Source organism: Drosophila busckii, chromosome 3R (genome assembly GCF_011750605.1).
Source record: "Drosophila busckii strain San Diego stock center, stock number 13000-0081.31 chromosome 3R, ASM1175060v1, whole genome shotgun sequence".
Lineage (NCBI taxonomy): Eukaryota > Metazoa > Arthropoda > Insecta > Diptera > Drosophilidae > Drosophila > Drosophila busckii.
Window position 1 is genome coordinate 17,896,864 of NC_046607.1, and position 16,698 is coordinate 17,913,561.

Here is a 16,698-nt window from a genome sequence, read left to right on the forward strand (position 1 = left end):
TGATGGCTAAAACAATGGACACAAAGGGCCGAAAATATACAATGCACTCAGCGTATGCTGCTGTGTGTGTGTGTGTGTGTGTGTGATGTGTGTGTATCTGGCAGATACATTTCGACAACAGGTAATAGTTTAGCTGCTGCTGCTGTAGTCCAAAATAGCCAAATGCTCAAGAAAATTGGCCAATCAAGCAGCAAAGTAAGCTGGCCTTTAAATAAAAGAAAATCAACTAAAGAAGAGCGAGAGAGCGGGCGTAAATAGCAGATAATGCCATTTTTGCAGCTGGTTTAAGGCAAATTGTAAATAAGCATACACAACATACTGAAAACTACATGTGTGTGTGTACTACGTAAAATAAAAAAGCAAAAGGGTATATTTGTTTATACAAAAAACAAGTGCAGAAATAGTTGAAGCCACATACCAAATTTGGTTGCGCTAGCTTTTATAGTTTCTGAGTTCTTGTTGCTCATACAGACGGAAAACTTATTTTGACTCGCTGTTCAACAATATATACTATAAGTACTCTGCTACGCCTAATTATGCCTGTTACATTATTTGCATAATACCCTTTTCCATTTTCTACAAATTTCAAAGTGTATAAAAATAATAATAAATTTAAGTAACTTACATTTTCTCCATATGCCTTGACTCTACATAAAATATTGAACTAATTTCAAAGTTAGCTTGCTTAGCATTAAATGCCCTATTACTATTTTGCTTATAGGGTATTGTAGTCTGTGGTTATCCTGCATGTATTTACGCTTAACTGTGCTGTTATCCTTTTTGGTTAAGTCAGCGCAGTGGCTGTTGCTTTTTGCTTCTTGTCAATAAGCTTCGATTCGATTCGCTTTTGTGCTTTTATTTTAATACTTCGATTGTTCTTCGTTTGAAAAACGCTTTAAGGGGAGCGCCCTCTCTTCTTAACCAGCAGCTATTGTTTAGTTTACAAGCAGCAGCAGCAACAGCAACAACAACTGAGCGTAGCAGCTGCTCTGCTCTTCTGCCTTTGCTCGCTCACCTGCGCTCTGGGCCGTCTGACAAGTTGGCCAGTTCTTTTTTGTTTGTAATCATTAAGCGACCATTACACACATTGCTTTACCTACTGCCTTCACTTCAGCTGTTGCCGCTGTTACTGCCTTTTGCACTTGTGTTTAGATCTACGCAGCTGTCGCTCATTGTTTGCTGTTTGAGCCATTTTTGGTATTGCCGAGATTTTTGCTTTTATTGGCTAATTAGCTAGTTAAGTTTATTTGTTTTTTTTTGCTATGCATAAAATATTCATCAATGACAATGCGTACATAATTTAACAAAGCATAAAGTTTTGCACAAAAACAACTTTTTTTTTCGCAATTCACATGCGGCATTAAAAAGTTTTTATGTGCTTGCCACACGACCCCCCCACACACACACACACACACACAAAGTGAGGCAAACAAATAACTGTGGTTAACTTGGCAGACAGACAGACAACAAAAAAGTATAAAATACGGTAGCAAAGGCGAAACTTGAGTGGCGAACAAAGTGACCTCAAGGAATTGCTGCCCCTCTAGCTGCTGCTGCTGCTGCTTCTTCTTTCAACTTTGTTGTTATGGTTTTTATGCATGAGTTCGGGCAATTTAACGTAGTACGGGAGTAGTAACAAATGAATATTGACACCGCATTGTCATTGGAATTGATAAACAGTGTGCAAAGTATTGCAAAATTTCAATAATTTATGCCGAACTGACCAACACAGCTTTAGACTATGTGGGTGGTGGTTGGGGAGCTGGGCGTGTGTGAGTTTGTTCTTTAACTTTCAAAGTTGCACTGACATTGACCATACACTGTTTTGACCCTTATGACTTTATTTATTGGGTCAACCTAGTTCAGCAAAGTTTGCAAAGTTAACCGAGAGCGACAGAGAAAGCGAAAGTAATTGTCTGTTTGTCCATCTATACTTACAACAATGAATTTGCAGCAAATCAATTAATTGCATTAAGCTTAAATTACAAGTTTTGCAGCTTCAAGTTCATGCAACATGTTGCCAAATTTTGCTTGTGTTTTCGCTTGCATGAAGAACTCTTATGCGGAACTCTGAGCTCTGTAAACATTCAGTCAGCCGTAATGCCACAGTCGCCTGCCTTCTGCCACTTGTGTAAATGTTTACCATATGAATTTATAACGACGCACAGCCAAAAATTAATATGTAGATATGCAGATATATATATGCTGGCATATTCTGCTTAAATCAACACTTAACAAATACTCTAACGGATTGCAAAAGATTACAAAAGTTAAGTAAGAAGTTTGCCAGCAGCTCGAGGCAATCAGCAAATGCAATTGGTAACAAATATTAATTTCACATAAAGTTTGGACCAGCAAAGATTTTCAACATTCCATACACACGATTAGATTACACAAAAAATTAGAGCAAAAGTAACGCGCAGAAATTGTTTGTTGATTTATTTTATGAAACTAATTTCACACATCTACAATTAAGTTAATCTGCAAATAAGTAGGTTTCATTTAATGATGTTAATAATGATTTAAATATAATATACAATGTAAGCAAACATGTTAGCTGCTTTGACAACAATTATGCTTAATCAGCTGACCTTTCTTCTAAACTAACGAGAGCTAACTAGCGCTCAGTTTCTACCTGCAGTCAAAACGCAGCCCACCCGCATTGTATGCTGCGCTCTCTCAGCAGCGACGCTCTCGTTCAGTCGCAGCAGCGTAAAGCGATCGAGCGCGAACGAACGAAAGACGCGAGCAGCGCTGCTCTCGCTGCAAAGAAGTGAACTGATTAACGGCTTCTACTCTCTACTCTTGAACTTTGAAAAATGTGGGCGGCTACTTGCAGGTCAGTAGTGTATGAACTGTTGGCGAGTAAACAAGCAAAGTGCACGAGCTGCTAGAATACTAATAACAAATAATTGCAATTTATTTAAATAGCGAAAACAAATTAATGCTAAAAAGCGTATATATATTTTACTACAATGCTTTTACCTTACTAATTCTATTCTTATTTAATTTTCTATTATATTATTATGTTAACTAGCTCTCAATTAACATTGGTTAATGCTACAAATTATATAGTAAACCATTAGTCTGACCACAAGAGTGCAATTAAGTCAATTTACAAAGTAAGGGGAGCGCATTTGAGTTAGAGTAAGCGAAAGAGCGTGCAAAAGGGGAGCAGCTGAAATTGCCAAGCGTAGCAGAAGTCACAATAAACACAAAACTCAAAATGCAGTGCATAACAAACTATATTTTTATTATAATAACCTAGCGGCAGTTTATCGACAGACACACACACACATATACACATATACACACATACATTTTATGTATTTTGTTTATACGTTTGCTTGCGCTCATTGCTCCAAATGCAAAGTTATGCAAAATGAGGCGACGCGTGAAATAATTTTTTTTTGTTTAATGGTGAAACTGCAATGGAATGGACTCGAAACTCAAATACTACATGCCACATTATATTTTTATGGTTATTGTTGTTGCCACAAAAGCCATATTAGAGGCATTTAGAGCGTCAGTCTAGCTGTCTGTGTGTGTGTGTGAATGTCAAGTGGCATTGTTAAGAGCTGCGCACATGAATGATTACAGCAGAGAGCGAGAGCGTGAGAGGGGGAGAGTGTGTGGTAGAGAAATTGCGGTGCGCTCGAGTGTGTTAAGATGCCTTTTGCGCCCTCTACTAAACGTAATTGTAATCCGTAATAAGCAATGCGCACTAATAACTCCGCACTCTGCCCAAGCCGAAGCCCATGCCCAAGTAGCGCCACAGGCGGCAAATTCAAAATGTTGCACAAACACAAACACACAGCTTTGCCTCATTGTGTCGTCAAATCTGCAGCACACACTGCAATGAATTGCTCAAAGTGCATTAAACATTTATATAAACAAACAAGAAACTGCTAACAGCTCTAAATATTTGGCACAGTGTAGGAAATCGCAGCCACATGGCGACGACAAAAACAGGAAACATGGCCATGCCACATACAAACAAACATTATTATTTGTTGCAACAACAACAACACAGTTGATGCCTCTTATTGTTGCTGCTGCTGCTGCTGCAGTTTTATATAGCCAGACGTCAATAATTATAATCGTTGTTTCCGCTTGGGCAGCATTGCCAGCAAATCGCAGCTAAAACTTCATAAGCAATATACAGACATATCATGTATATTGACCTGGCTAAAGTAAATTGTTCAGTCAAGAGCGTTCAAAAATTTATTAACACTTTTTGCGGTCTCTTGGCTTGTTAGCTTCGATTAGTTGCCTGGACTTTAACTTTAATTGCATAATTGTAGCAGCGATAATTATTTTAGCCTATGACTTCAGACTTGGCTATGCAAAAAGCTAAACAAGGCTAAATCAAATGAGTTTACATTCTTTACAGCAATTTGTACATGTGTAAATTTGTGGTCAATGCTCTTTTCAGTTATTAGTTTTGACATTTGCATAGCAAATTTATTGTGAATTTCAAGCTTATTGTGTGTTTAAGCTGTATTTTAGATTTCCTAGTAATGCTGCTCAACATTAGAGCGCAAATTTCTGGCTAAAACGAAGCACTTTTAATTAGCAAGCGTTGGCTTTCTAGTCGAAGTAGAAGCTGCAAGTATTTAACATTAACCATTAATAAGTGCGCGCCGCTAGCAACCACATTAATCCTAATTACTTAATGCACTCAACGAAACTTCAAACAACAACAGCAGACAGCGTTGCCAGACTACGCCAAAGCTCTAAAATAAGTATCTAACCATGGTGGAATTGTTAACCTTTTTTAGCTTGACTGCTGTCAGAAATTAATTACAGCATCCCCTGAGCTACAAACAAAAAATATAATGTACATACAACAAGCAACATATGCGAGAAGTATGCAACAAAACAGACAGAGGAGAGCAAGTGGTGAGGGGGGGGCGGGAGATTATACAAGTGGAGACATTGGCAGCTGTATGTTGGGAGTTTGCGCACACACACACACACACACACACAAATAGAAAATAAAAACCTGTACACAAATTATCTATAATAAATATGCAAAACTTTTCTGTCTGCGTGTTTGTGTGTGAACTGACTAAAAAAAAGGGTTGAAATTCAAGCATCAAAGCAGCAAGCAGACTCAGCCAAACGAGAGGGCAAGCGGGCGGCAGCGAGTTTACGAAGCGAGGGGGAGGGCAAAGCCAAAACGTACATGTCGAAAATCAGAAACTCGCAACGACAAAACTCTCCAGAGAGCTCAAAACACAACACACACACACACACACACATGCACGCACGTTGGCAACACGTATGTATGTGTGTAGAGACGCTGTTATTGTTAATGTTGCCTTTGCTTTTAGGCAATTGCTCAGATCAAGCCGTGAATATAACCCTTAATAAAATAACAACGTCAACTGTTACCTAAAATCGATTAAATTATACACACACACACACACACAGACAAATCGAGTGTGCAAACCGCATACATTGACGCCAAATTTATAGAGTGGGTGAAGCTGGGGGGGATGTTCGCTAGAACAAATATAATTTATGCTCTAACCGAAAATATCTTTGTGTGCAAACCGGACAAACGGAAATTACTTCAAATGCTGTTGATAAATTTGCATAAGCAAACTACTATTTGAAATAGTTTAAACATATTGACCATTTTGGGCAGGAGGTTGCCAGATTATAGGCATAATAGCATGTGCGTTGCCACCTTTTTGCATTTTTCGTGCCTTTGCTGTAACAAGTTGCATATATAAAAAATATATACAACTGCAGCAACTGCTGCCTCTCGCTATTGCAAACGCATTCGCATTGTTATTGGACATTAATTTTCGCTGTCAAGCAACAACAACAGCAACCAGAACAAGAACAAGCACGAAAACAATTTTCGCTGAGAGCGACGCGCATCGTTTAGATTCGCACTCCAAATAAAATGTAACGTCGCTGTCGTTCGCTTTCGTCGTCTTTGGACATTGCCAACCAGCCAACCATTCAGGAAGCTGCTGCTGGCAGCGGCATTCGCTCGATTCGCCACGATTTTTTAATAGATAGATACACATCGCATACAACTCGCCCACACCTTCAACTACTCCCCACGTCAGAGCAACCACTTTGATGCCGACGATTAACCCCCAAAATAAAAAATATAAACAATATATAAAGTTTTTTATTTTATTTGGTCACAAACACAAACGTTTGATGTCTGTCTGCTCAATTCAAAGACAATTTTACTTTATTAGCTCAAAGACAAGCATAAGTAGCTACAAAAACAAAAAAAAAAAAACACACAATTACATACAAGAGCCTAAGAAAGAGAGTGAGTGAGTGAGTGAGAGCAAGAGAGCGCGCTCTAAATTTAGCTGTTAATCAGCAGCAGCGTCACTTAACTTGGGATTAGTTTTGTGTGTCTCAGAGGAAAAGTAACACGTGTGCCTCTTGCCTTGATGCTTAATTAAGTCTTTTTCAAAATCTGAATACTAGCAACAGTAATCATAACAACAATGCACTGATAAGCGACTCCATAGCAGTAAAATAAATACACGCGAGCATGCGAAGAGAGCGCGAGCGCAAAAATGCGAGAGAGCATAAATATATAACTGTGCATGGGACAACTGAGAGCTTTGTTAGCCTTGGCTTTTGTAAGCTAATGCTGTGTGGATATTTTCTAAACAAACACAAATGATAGATAAGGCGCTACAAAAACTTATCAATAAAATGCATAAGGCCTCAATTATTTTATGATTGATCAGCCTGTTGATTCATGCTTTTTAAATAAATACTAACAATAAGCCAATTAGCTAATTGCTGTAAATAATTAAAAGAAAAAACTTTTACACTACTGAAAAACCTAATTGATGCTTGTTTTATTTATGAACGCTAATATTAAATAAATATGTATTTAAAATTAAAACTAATTGCTTTACATAATAAATAAAAACCAAACTACACAATATTACAAAAAAGCCCAAACATTATGTATTTTAATTTATTTATCGAGAATCACATTTAGTGCGCGTATCAACAAATATGAGCTATTATTTTTAAATAATTGCAGAACAATAAATAAACATTTATAATAAATGCAAAATATACGGATAGATAACTGGCGGAACATTTAACAGCGCGCGTGGAAAATCGATTTGACATTAAAAATTCATTTTAATGATATTTTGGCACGCGATTAGCAAAAACACATTTAGTAAACAGCATGTTATTATAAATTAAACAAATACACGTACACCCAGTGAATTGAAGTTGCTAGCTGTCATATTTGTTAGCGCATTTGGATTTGAAAGACTTAATGTTTATAATTTATGCATTTTATTGCATATTTGTTCGAGTCCGTTGCCTTGCCTATTGTTGTTGTTGTTGTTGCAAGCGCCGCAGACATGCCGCATTTACATTTCATTCAATTTGCTGACACGTTTTGCATTACACGCGACAACCCTGACCTACAAAGTATAAAACGCATACTACTACTCACTACTGCTACCTCCTCCACCTCCTCTTTCTGTTTTTGTTGTTGTTGCTGCTGTTATTATTGTTGTTATAGCTACAGTAGCTCAAGTCGACTGCATTTTGCATTTTATAAATAAATTAACGCCCGGCAAGCAAATCGAGCTTGCCGCATTTAAGTTGCAAATACTTTAGAGCAATTAAATTAAATTTTCTGTAAAATTTAAAAAAAACCCGTTTAAGGCGGAAGTTGCAAGTTACAATAAGTATTTCAGCAGCTTGATTTTATGTGCTGTTTTATTATTGTTTGCTTGTTGGCCTTTACCTTCTTTTTTTTTATTAAACGCTGCTTTCACATACATACATACTTATAGTTGTATTTGTGTGCGCTTTTGGGTCACATTTACATACATTTAACTAAATGCTGCAACGCGCGCTGTTTGCGACACTTTCTCTTTTGAAACGTTTTGTATAAAAATCGCCAACAACAAATGCTAAAAATAAATTTAACCAAAAGTATATTTTATAGTGCACATTTGCTCAAGTGGCACAGGCTCAAATCAATGGCACGTTTTGGCGCCTTACAAAAAAACTTCTCATTTACAAATGTACACACACACACACAAGTTTATATGCATGTATTGCATGCGCTTTGTTGCCATTGTCCGCTTAGCCTCAGTTTAGTGCATTTGCCTTTGCCACAGCGCCACAAAATATTTTTGTTTTTACAATTGACAACAACCATAACAACAACAACAACACCAACAAGTACTGACAGCTTTAAAGCAGCTGCCGCGCGCAGCATTTTCAGAGCAAAGAGAGCGCCCGAGAGAGCCAGCAAATTTATTTTTAGCCAGCGGAGAGCGGCGCATATAAAATGCTCAGCAATTGAAACGCTAATTACAATAGGTAAAGGGAAATTTTTTTGTTTGTATAATGCTCACCTGGTCGATCCAATGACTGTCTGCGACTCATTGGCAAAAATTTATGCGCCTACGGTTTTGTGCGTTTTTGGGGAAGAGAGTTATAGATAAAATTGCGGCTTCAAAATCCAACAAAATTTGTTTGCTTCATTTGTTTTGTTTTTCCTTCTTATTATTATTATTATTTTGTCTGCTTGTTGTGCTGCTCTTATGCTTTTAGCGCGCTTGGAATATTGCTTTTGATTTTATTTAATTCTATGCACACACACACACGAACACATATTGCTGTAAATGACTGACGGCGTCACAGACTTTCTTTTCAGCGTAGCATAAGCGCGCAGCAGCCAGAATCGAGACATGCGGACCTTGCACTAAGCTGATGTAAATACTTTGTTATTAATTTGTTGTCGCTGTGTATGTACATAGTTTTTTTATGTGCGGCACACGGCAGCCGCTTGCACACACACACACACACACACACACACACTATTGCAATTTAAAATGCGGTGTTTTGTTTATAGTTGCATTTATTTGAAAACAACTCGCAACACACACATACGCGCGCACAAACATACACAACACAACACACACACACACACGCGCGCACTAGCACGTCACGTCAATGAACGCTGCACGTAGTTGTTGTTGGTTTTGGTGTCGTCGCCGTAGTAATCACAATATAACGCTTCTTACGCATATTTCTCAATGAATTTCGCACATTTGAACACTCTTTGCGCATTTAGCATTTGTTTATTTACATTTTAGCACTATTTTTATAATTTAAACACACGCTTTTCAGCATTTCTTTCTTTTTTCAATTTTATTTGTTACGCACGCACGAGCGTCCAAAACTCATCTGTTACTTGTCACTGGTATTCAAAAGTAACGAGTCACCAAGCCGCCGACGAACAAAGGGAAAATGCTGAATGCTGAAAAATGTCAAACATTTGTGCGACAGAGATGGCTAGCTGTTGCTGAGTAGAGAAGAAAAAAACCATAACGAATTGAGAGATTTGACGAAATTCACTAAACAGATTACACACAAAACGGGTGCGTTTATTTATGCGTACGCACGTTTTTAACTGCTTTTAGTCTATATTGCACTTGATTTGTTTGTTTAACAGTCACAGGCAATTTCCCGCATTTTCTTTAGCTGCCGGACTGTTGTGCTGTTTGTGCTATCGGGTGACTGATAAGTGCGATAACAACGTTTTTGCGCAGAGCTGCCGCTGTATTAAATTGGGAACAGCTGGCAATCCCAACGATAACTTAAACGAACAACAACGATGCGAAATAATTAGCAACAAATGCTGACTACTTCTAACAAACAAAAAAAGACAAGTAAAAAATATATGTTTATGCATAAGCTAAGTAAGTTGACTTGTTCTGAAGCACAATGAACCTAAAACAATGAATTGTTTTGGCCAACAGCGCTGCCAGACTTGCAGTTGCTTACAATCTATAATTTTATTTTGTTGACAACAACCTCAAGGTTAAAAATGCATCATAAGCTGAAAATTATATTATCATAAGCAATACGTAAGTATTTCGTAATATTTCTTTGTGCGTTATATATTAATTGTAAAATTTACATATCGATTAAATCTATCGATATTCTGCATAGGTTAACAATTCTCAGTAGTAATTGCATATCACAAATACATTAATTCCGCAATTAAATGCAAAGGTGAAGCGCAATCAGTTGCAAAGCATTTGCCACGAACAAAGAGACTGTGACCAAGAAGCACGATGCTGCGGGCGATAGGCAAGCGGGACAGGGACATCTTCGAGGAAGTTTGGCCGGAGAAAAGGAAAATTGTACTGAAGCTGCTGCGGCAGGAGACAGTGTCGCAACTCGAATGGCAGGATCTCTTCTTTGGCGTGCATTTTGTGTGCTTGTGGGATGAAAAAGGTGCTGCAAAAATCTATGAAGGACTGCAGCAGGATATTGTTGAGTTTATAGTCCAGGCGCAGTCCAAGGTGCAGGCTCAGCGCGGCGAGCAGGCGTTATTGGCTACCTATATAGTTGAATGGCGCAAATTTTTCACACAGTCCAATTACCTGCCGCTGCCCTTTCGTCAGCTGGAACAATCACCGCAAGTGAAGCCCTCGTCTAGCTCCACTGGGGGATCATCATCAAATGCCGGCGGTGGCAATTCAAGCTCAAGTACAGCCGCCTGCGCTAGTACCAATCAGGCCTCGTCCAGCAGTTCCTCAGCAAAAGCATCAACATCATCGGCGGCTATTACAGCTGGCGGCGCCTCAACCAGTGCTAATGCTGCCAGCAATTCAAATACGGCCGCAAACAATTCGAAGAAAAGTCCTACGGAGGACAGTCCAGTGCGCAAGCTCATGCTTGATTCGTGGAACAAGCACATATTTCGTGATATCAAGGATCGGCTGCAGGAGTCTGCAATGAAGATTGTGCACGCCGAACGTAATGGCGATGCCTACGATGCTCAGCTAGTGGTGGGTGTGCGCGAAAGCTACGTGAATTTATCCTCAAATGCCGAGGACAAACTGGAAATCTATCGCGAGAACTTTGAGAAGGCCTATCTAAAGGCCACAGCGGACTTTTATCGCTTAAAGTCAGCGGAACAGCAGCAGGAGAACGGCGTGTTGGCGTACATGAAGTACGCGGATTCCAAGTTGCGTGAGGAGGAGATACGCGCTAAGCGTTATCTAGAGCCCAGCAGCTTTAACATACTCACCTCACGTCTTGTCAAAGTGCTCATTGTGGATCATTTGAATTCAATCATAGCCGAATGTCCAGCGCTTATACGTGACTATGAAACGGAGCGATTGAATCTTATGTTTCGTCTGTTGGATCGCGTTGTAGATGGCGAGGGCGTTGAGGCCATGATGGGCGATCTGCAGCGTCATATTAAATCCGCTGGCCTGGCTGATATGCAGTCTGCCTCGGAGATTATAACGCAGGATTCGGAAAAGTATGTGGAACGTTTGCTGGAGCTGTTTAACAAATTCAGCGATCTGGTGCACAATGCCTTCAATGATGATCCGCGCTTCCTCACCGCCCGCGACATCGCCTTCAAAATGGTGGTCAATGACACCAGTGTGTTCAAAATGGAGCTGCCCACAAGCATTGCCAATCGTGGCGTCAAGTACACTGCACCCGAAAGTAAGTGTCCTGAGCTCTTAGCCAACTACTGCGACATGCTGCTGCGACGTACGCCGCTGAGCAAGCGCCTGACCAGCGAACAAATCGATGCACGTCTACGCGATGTGCTGCTCGTGCTCAAGTATGTGAACAACAAGGATGTCTTTATGCGCTATCACAAAGTGCACTTAACGCGTCGGTAAGTCAACTTCAAGCTGAACAGCTACGCTTAGATACTTAACACATTTACTTGCAGCCTAATATTGGGCACCAGCGCCGACAGCGAAAAGGAGGAGGACATTGTTGAGTGGCTACGTGAAGTGGGCATGCCGGCAGACTATGTCAACAGACTGGCGCGCATGTTCCAGGATATCAAGGTTAGTAACTATTGCCTTGCCTTAGTTCGTGCCTCTATAATCTGATTGCTTACGTTTTATAGGTCAGCGAGGATCTGAATACTCAATTCCGCAATTCGATAAGCCGACATGATGCCATTAATATCAAAATACTCAATGCTGGCGCTTGGGCACGCTGCTCGGAACGTGTATCCGTTTCGCTGCCCATCGAACTGGAGGACTATATACCCGATGTGGAAGAGTTCTATAAGAAAAAACATTCCGGCCGCAAACTTCAATGGTATCATCACATGAGCAATGGCACTATAACATTTGTGAACAATTTTGGTCGCTACGATCTGGATGTGACCACCTTTCAAATGGCTGTGCTCTTTGCGTGGAATCAACGGCAGCACGACAAGATCTCCTATGAGAATCTGCGCCTTGCAACAGAGCTGCCAGGTAAGCGCTCACTTATAGCCCATTTTGTGTTATAAATAATTCAAATGCATTCACATTTTGTAGACCCAGAGCTGAGACGCACGTTATGGTCGCTAGTGGCTTTTCCCAAGATTAAAAAGCAAATATTGCTAATGGAACCAACGGCCATTGGCTCGCCCAAAGACTTTGCCGAGAACACAATGTTCTATATCAATCAGGAGTTTGCCATAGTCAAGAATGGCAAATCCCAACGTCGTGGCAAGGTAAGAAAAGCTGTTAATAATTAAAGAATCAATTGTTTATTACTTTATGCTTGCAGTTAAATCTCATTGGACGCCTGCAATTGAGCACGGAACGTTCGCAGCAGGAGGATAATCAATCCATCGTACAGTTGCGCATTTTGCGCACCCAGGAGGCCATTATAAAGATTATGAAGGTGCGCAAGCGCATGAACAATGCAGCGCTGCAGGTGCGTTTAATCTTTTAACTATCTATTTGTTGTTATATGTATTAACTATTTGCATAATTGACAGGCTGAGCTTATTGATATACTAAAGAACATGTTCCTGCCATCGAAAAAAATGATTAAGGAGCAGCTGGAATGGCTCATCGAGCATAAGTATATGCGACGCGATGATGACGATATCAACATGTTTATATATGTTGCCTAAGTTGCCGCTGCGTCCTTGCCCCCCTCTAACAATACCATTCCCTACACTCTCCCACAATGTGTTGCAAGTGCTTTAAGCACGTTGCTTGGTTCTCAACTCTTTCTCACAGTCATTCTAACAAATGTGTCCTTTGTCTGTTGACATTTGCGTCCTGGGCTGCATTTTAATATAACCCTTTTTATAAACTCATATATTTTGTATTCTGTGTATTTTTTTTTCTGTAATTATTTAATTATTATGTTCAGTTTCAGTTTAAGCATCCAAGTATATTCTTTGTATGTAGCCTGCCTAAATGTTTTCTTAGTCATTGTTTACGTTGTGTTTATTATTTTACGCGTTATTGCTTAGATACTATTGTAAAGTCCACCACAAAAACAATCACACTCACGTATAAATTGAAATGTGCACTCAACTTATCTAGGAATTTGAATCCTGTATAGTTAAGTTTAATCTTTGTACAAGTTGAATCTCTTGGCAGACACACACATACACGAAGGCGAAACTAAAACTAGAATAGCAATATTATCTATGGTTAAGTTAATGAAATTATAAAGCATATACATTTTATTTTAAATAAATTAAGTAAAATTCAATAAAAAAACATAAACACATTCTTGTTGTTTAGCAAACTTTTTGTTGCTGTTTATTGTGGACTGCAGCTTATAAAAAATTTCACCAACTGGACCTCTAATTTAGGACAAATGTGTTTTGGAAACTATAACTGGATAAATTAAAAACGCACACAAACATTAAATTTACATAAAAATAGCTTTACAATAATACAACGGAACGTTGAATAATAAACAAATAATTTATACAATTTGCACGATATCTCCAAGCTATTGCTTGTTATAAAAATTATATATGTATATTGAGCAGAAGCCAAATGTATATAATACAATTTGTTTGACTATGAGTCCAGAGCATTTTTAAATATTTGAACATACATATAGTTTGACGATACGGCAACGAATATTTACGGAAAACACATAAAATTAAGACAATTGAAAAACGCACACCGCACACACAAATTAAAATACATTAATGTATACAAAACCTAATCCTAGAACGAACACCTAATGCGAGTGGACATTACAAACTACGAACTGTACAGACGAGCACATATAAGTCTAAGATTATACATATAAATTGATAAAACTAAACTAATGCTAGCAATACTTTAATGTCGAAGCGGCGACGGCAGTGGCTATTGGTTCTACCTGCGCTTGCGTCCCTTCTTATAGCCCTTTCCATACCACCCGGCTTGGGTGCGTGCCAGCTTGCGTGGAAAACTATTGTTCAACTGCAGTCGACGCTTGGCTGATTCGGCGGCAGCTATGTGAGCCAACGAGATGTTCTCATCGTAGTCATCTTCATCATCGCTAGTGGGGCAGCATTCACAGACCACAAATCGTCCGCTGCGCGCTCGCTTTTTATGCTTGCGCTCGTTGAGATGCCAGCGGAAATAGAACTGACACTCCAGCTCCGCATAGTTATCGAAGCAAAATTCACAGCTGGCTGCAGCACGATTCATGGCAAAATTCGGCACCACCTGTGTGTTCCAAATGTTGAGATCTGAGGGCGTGGGTATGAGTATGCTGTGTAGACCAGAATACGCATACTTGGCATCATACCAGCTGGGCAGTTGACGCAGGAGCTCAATATCGCTGTGACTTCGCAGCAAATCCACTTGCGCAATAATAGCTTGTTCCTCCTCCTCCTCCTCTTCTTCCTCCTGCTCCTCTTCGTCCTGCTGCTCTTCATCATCATCGTCTGTGTTGGAGTCGGCCGAGCAGGTGGCGCTATCGCTTTGTAGCTGCAAGGCTTGCAATGCGGGAGGCAGTGTCAGCTGCTGCGGTTGTATGAAGGGTGTGCAGAGTGGAGCGCCTATGGGCACCAGTGGCGGCAACTGTAATGGTTCCAACTGCAGCTCCACTTTCACGCTGGCTGTTTGCTCCGGCTGTGCATACGGCTGCTGAATGGCTACCAGTTTGGGCAGCTCCATAAAGTCCGTTTCATGTAACTCTGGCTTGGGCTCCAGCTTAGGCAGCTTTACTTCTTCCTTTATATTATTTATAGCTAGACTAGTTGCCAATGCTTTTGACTCGACTGGCTCTTCCAAATCCTCCTGCTTAACTTCCTGCTTTACAATAGTTTCAGTCTTCACTTTTTGTTCTGGCGCCACTTCCTCCGCTACTTCCTCCTTAGCAAGTACACTGTTGCTGCACTTTTGTCGCAGCTGCAAATTTGTTTTAATGCAACGTCCATTTTTGTTGGGCGTGCGGATGCGTGGCCCTTTGCCTATGGGCAGCTCGCTATAGCTATCACCTGATATGGTAGAATCTTGTGTCTCCTCTGTTGTCGTGGTGTACTGCGTGTCATTGGTTTCCTCCTCCTCCTCGTGCGCATTCTTGAGCAGCGGCTGTGTTAGTGTATGAAACTCCTCGGGCATTAAGAGCGTGGCATGCGCAAATATCGGATCCTTTTCCTTGCTATAAACAGGCACGTTTATGTTGAGCGCGCGCATTAGCTGCTCCATGACATTGTCACATTTGCCGTTGATCTTAATGCCAGCTATATTATCTTTGGGCGTCCATTGCAAGTTCACTACACAAATCTTAGCGCGTTGACGCGCCGGCTTGTCCATCTGCCATAGCCACGTGTATTTCTTGAGCACCTTCAAGCTTGAGCCCAAACAGAGTATAACATCAGCGCGTTCGGCATGCTGTGTGGCGCTTGTCCAGTTCAATGGATACTTCATGTTGCCGCCACGTTCGCCAAAGTGCACAATGGTATCATACAACGGCTCCGAGCAGCGATGACATAGTCGATGCGTCTTGTGCGAATAACGCGCGGTCATTTCTGTCACATCAAACTGGCGCCAGTAGGCAGCATGGGGCTTGCATTGTTTGCACACCTCCACGTACATGTTGCCGTGTATCTCGGAGAGCGATTGCCGCGGCAGTCCTGATCGCAAATGCAGTCCATCGCAGTTTTGTGAGACAACATGCCGCAGGAGCCGGCGTCGATGCAACTCATATAGCGCCATATGTGTGTAAGTTGGATTTGCACGCGACAAATCATGCTCGCCAATATCCTGGCCCTTTTGCAGCAGCGTCCAAATGCCCTTGCTGCCACGATAGTCGGGTATTAAGGCTGATGTGCTTATGCCGGCGCCTGTGTAACAAACCAAATGCTTGGCCTGAGATATAATGTTTGCTAATTTCTCCACTTTGGCTTCTATGACATGCTGTTCATCTTCCTTTTCCACCACACGCTGCTTGTAGATTTCAATGCGTTCCTTGCGTTTTTTTGTGATTTTCACTATATCCGGGTGCTTGTCTAAAAACTGGCGGTCTTCCGGCGAGCGCAGTGAGTCACATTTACGCAATATCAATGAGACCTAAAAACCATACATAATTTTGATAATCAATTAATTAACCCAAAAGCAGCACGCACATGCACAAATAACTGCTTCACACATACATGCACACACGCATACATACGCATAACACATGCATGATAATTACCCTACGCATTGCATCCTTGCGACGTCTTTTCTCATTATCTTTCTTTTCTGGATTCACTTTCGCTCGCGTCTTATATGGTTGGAGCTCATCCGGCTCCATATTCTTCGATTTTTGACTTAATTCCACATACATGAGTACTTTTTGTGCAAGCGCAAACACGCACGTCTCTCCAGAGCAGCTGCAATGCGTTTCGCGCTTGCAATATTAATTAATTATAGTGCTAGTATTGCTTTGCAGTTT

The 16,698-nt window shown here is 40.5% G+C and overlaps 3 protein-coding genes across 3 annotated transcripts in view; 1 reads left to right on the forward strand and 2 right to left on the reverse strand.

The window, feature by feature from the left end:
* The window catches only part of LOC108601384, a 39,492-nt gene extending 30,635 nt beyond the window's left edge, over positions 1-8,857 (reverse strand). The window contains exon 1 of the mRNA XM_033294020.1: positions 8,385-8,857. Coding sequence (XP_033149911.1) covers positions 8,385-8,415 — 31 coding nt within the window. The 5' untranslated portion in view covers positions 8,416-8,857. The remainder of the gene's footprint in view (positions 1-8,384) is intronic.
* Positions 8,858-9,987: 1,130 nt separating this feature from the next.
* LOC108604754 (cullin-5) lies at positions 9,988-13,483 on the forward strand. Its single transcript, XM_017994342.1, has 6 exons — positions 9,988-11,680; positions 11,738-11,858; positions 11,921-12,278; positions 12,342-12,520; positions 12,577-12,726; positions 12,791-13,483. The coding sequence occupies exons 1-6, from the start codon at positions 10,113-10,115 to the stop codon at positions 12,926-12,928; spliced, it is 2,514 nt and encodes an 837-aa protein (XP_017849831.1). The 5' UTR covers positions 9,988-10,112; the 3' UTR covers positions 12,929-13,483.
* Positions 13,484-13,806: 323 nt separating this feature from the next.
* LOC108604168 (NAD-dependent protein deacetylase Sirt7) lies at positions 13,807-16,695 on the reverse strand. Its single transcript, XM_017993501.1, has 2 exons — positions 16,459-16,695; positions 13,807-16,331 (listed from the first exon to the last, which is right to left on the reverse strand). The coding sequence occupies exons 1-2, from the start codon at positions 16,588-16,590 to the stop codon at positions 14,145-14,147; spliced, it is 2,319 nt and encodes a 772-aa protein (XP_017848990.1). The 5' UTR covers positions 16,591-16,695; the 3' UTR covers positions 13,807-14,144.
* Between the last annotated feature and the right edge of the window lie 3 nt (positions 16,696-16,698).